Source organism: Olea europaea, unplaced genomic scaffold, assembly GCF_002742605.1.
Source record: "Olea europaea var. sylvestris unplaced genomic scaffold, O_europaea_v1 scaffold2727, whole genome shotgun sequence".
Taxonomy (NCBI): domain Eukaryota; kingdom Viridiplantae; phylum Streptophyta; class Magnoliopsida; order Lamiales; family Oleaceae; genus Olea; species Olea europaea.
This window is the reverse complement of record NW_019245690.1, coordinates 1-1,260: the sequence shown is the minus strand read 5'-3', so window position 1 is coordinate 1,260 and position 1,260 is coordinate 1. Positions and strand designations below refer to the sequence as shown.

Genomic DNA, 1,260 nt, shown 5'->3' with positions numbered 1-1,260 from the left:
TTTTTTTTTTTTCTCATTTCTTGGTTTGATACTACCTTTCACAAGTTGATGTGTTCTTCTTTCTTCACGTTGTACATGGACTACTTGAAAATTGATCCAAGAATTCTTGATCTCCAAGAAATCAAAGAGCCAGTTTGGCAGTGTTTTTAGAAAACCAAAAGTTTCTTTTGAGACTAAGAAAGTTACTGTTGAATTTGTTTAGATATTTTTTTGAACTTGTTCTGTTGGTTTAGAAAAAAAAATCTGAGGAAGTTGGTGTAATATGAGTTTCTAAAATTCCTAAGCCATCAAGAAATTATCATAGACCATTTCATAATTATATATAAAAGAATTATGAGGCTAAATGATTGAAGAGCATTTCTTGATAAAAGTAAAATTTACTTTTGAGTAACTTTTGATTTCTAAACATATTTGGATCAACTACTCTTCTGAACTTCTGAGTAAAAAAGTTACATAATTTGACAGTAATTTTTATCTTACTCCCAGAGTTTAATTGCTGGTGGAGGTGACACAGTCACAGTTATGCTAGTATGGACAGTATCCTTGTTATTGAACAACCGCCATGTGTTAAAAAAGGTTCAACAGGAATTAGACATCCATATTGGAAAGGAAAGACGAGTAAAAGAATCAGACATTGACAAGCTAATCTATCTCCAAGCCATTGTCAAAGAAACATTACGGTTGTACCCTGCCGGATTCTTAGGTAGCCCGAGAGAATTCACCGAAGATTGCAAACTGGCCGATTACCATATTCCGAGAGGCACTAGGCTAATCATAAACTTGTGGAAGACACATAGAGACCCTCAAGTATGGTTTGACCCATTGGAGTTTAGACCGGAGAGATTCCTTACAACTCATAAAGATTTCGATGTTAAGGGTCAGAATTTCGAATTGATCCCATTTGGTGCCGGTAGAAGAATTTGCCCTGGCATATCATTTTCCCTTCACATGTTACACTTAGTCTTGGCTAATTTGTTGCATGCATTTGAGCTGTCAACTCCTTCTCATGAATCGGTCAATATGACTGTGAATGCTGGATTAACAAACATGAAAGCCACTCCACTAGATGTTCTTCTTTCTCCACGGTTATCTCGTACTCTTTATTAAGTACAAAAAAATCTATGATCATGGATGTATAGAGAATAATAGTATAAATAATCTCACTATTTTATTATGAGGAGTTCCATGTGTATAAAAATTAAAATAAAAGTCATAAATTGCATTTGAAACAAGAATTTTTCACGTAATGCATATTTGAAA

The 1,260-nt window shown here is 33.9% G+C and overlaps 1 protein-coding gene across 1 annotated transcript; it reads left to right on the top strand.

Moving 5' to 3' along the window:
• The first annotated feature begins 75 nt into the window (after positions 1-75).
• Positions 76-1,214, top strand: LOC111383621 (cytochrome P450 82A3-like). The gene is made up of 2 exons (XM_023007737.1): positions 76-132; positions 487-1,214. Exons 1-2 carry the CDS (start codon positions 76-78, stop codon positions 1,105-1,107), a joined length of 678 nt encoding a protein of 225 aa, XP_022863505.1. The 3' UTR covers positions 1,108-1,214.
• The last annotated feature ends 46 nt before the right edge of the window (positions 1,215-1,260 follow it).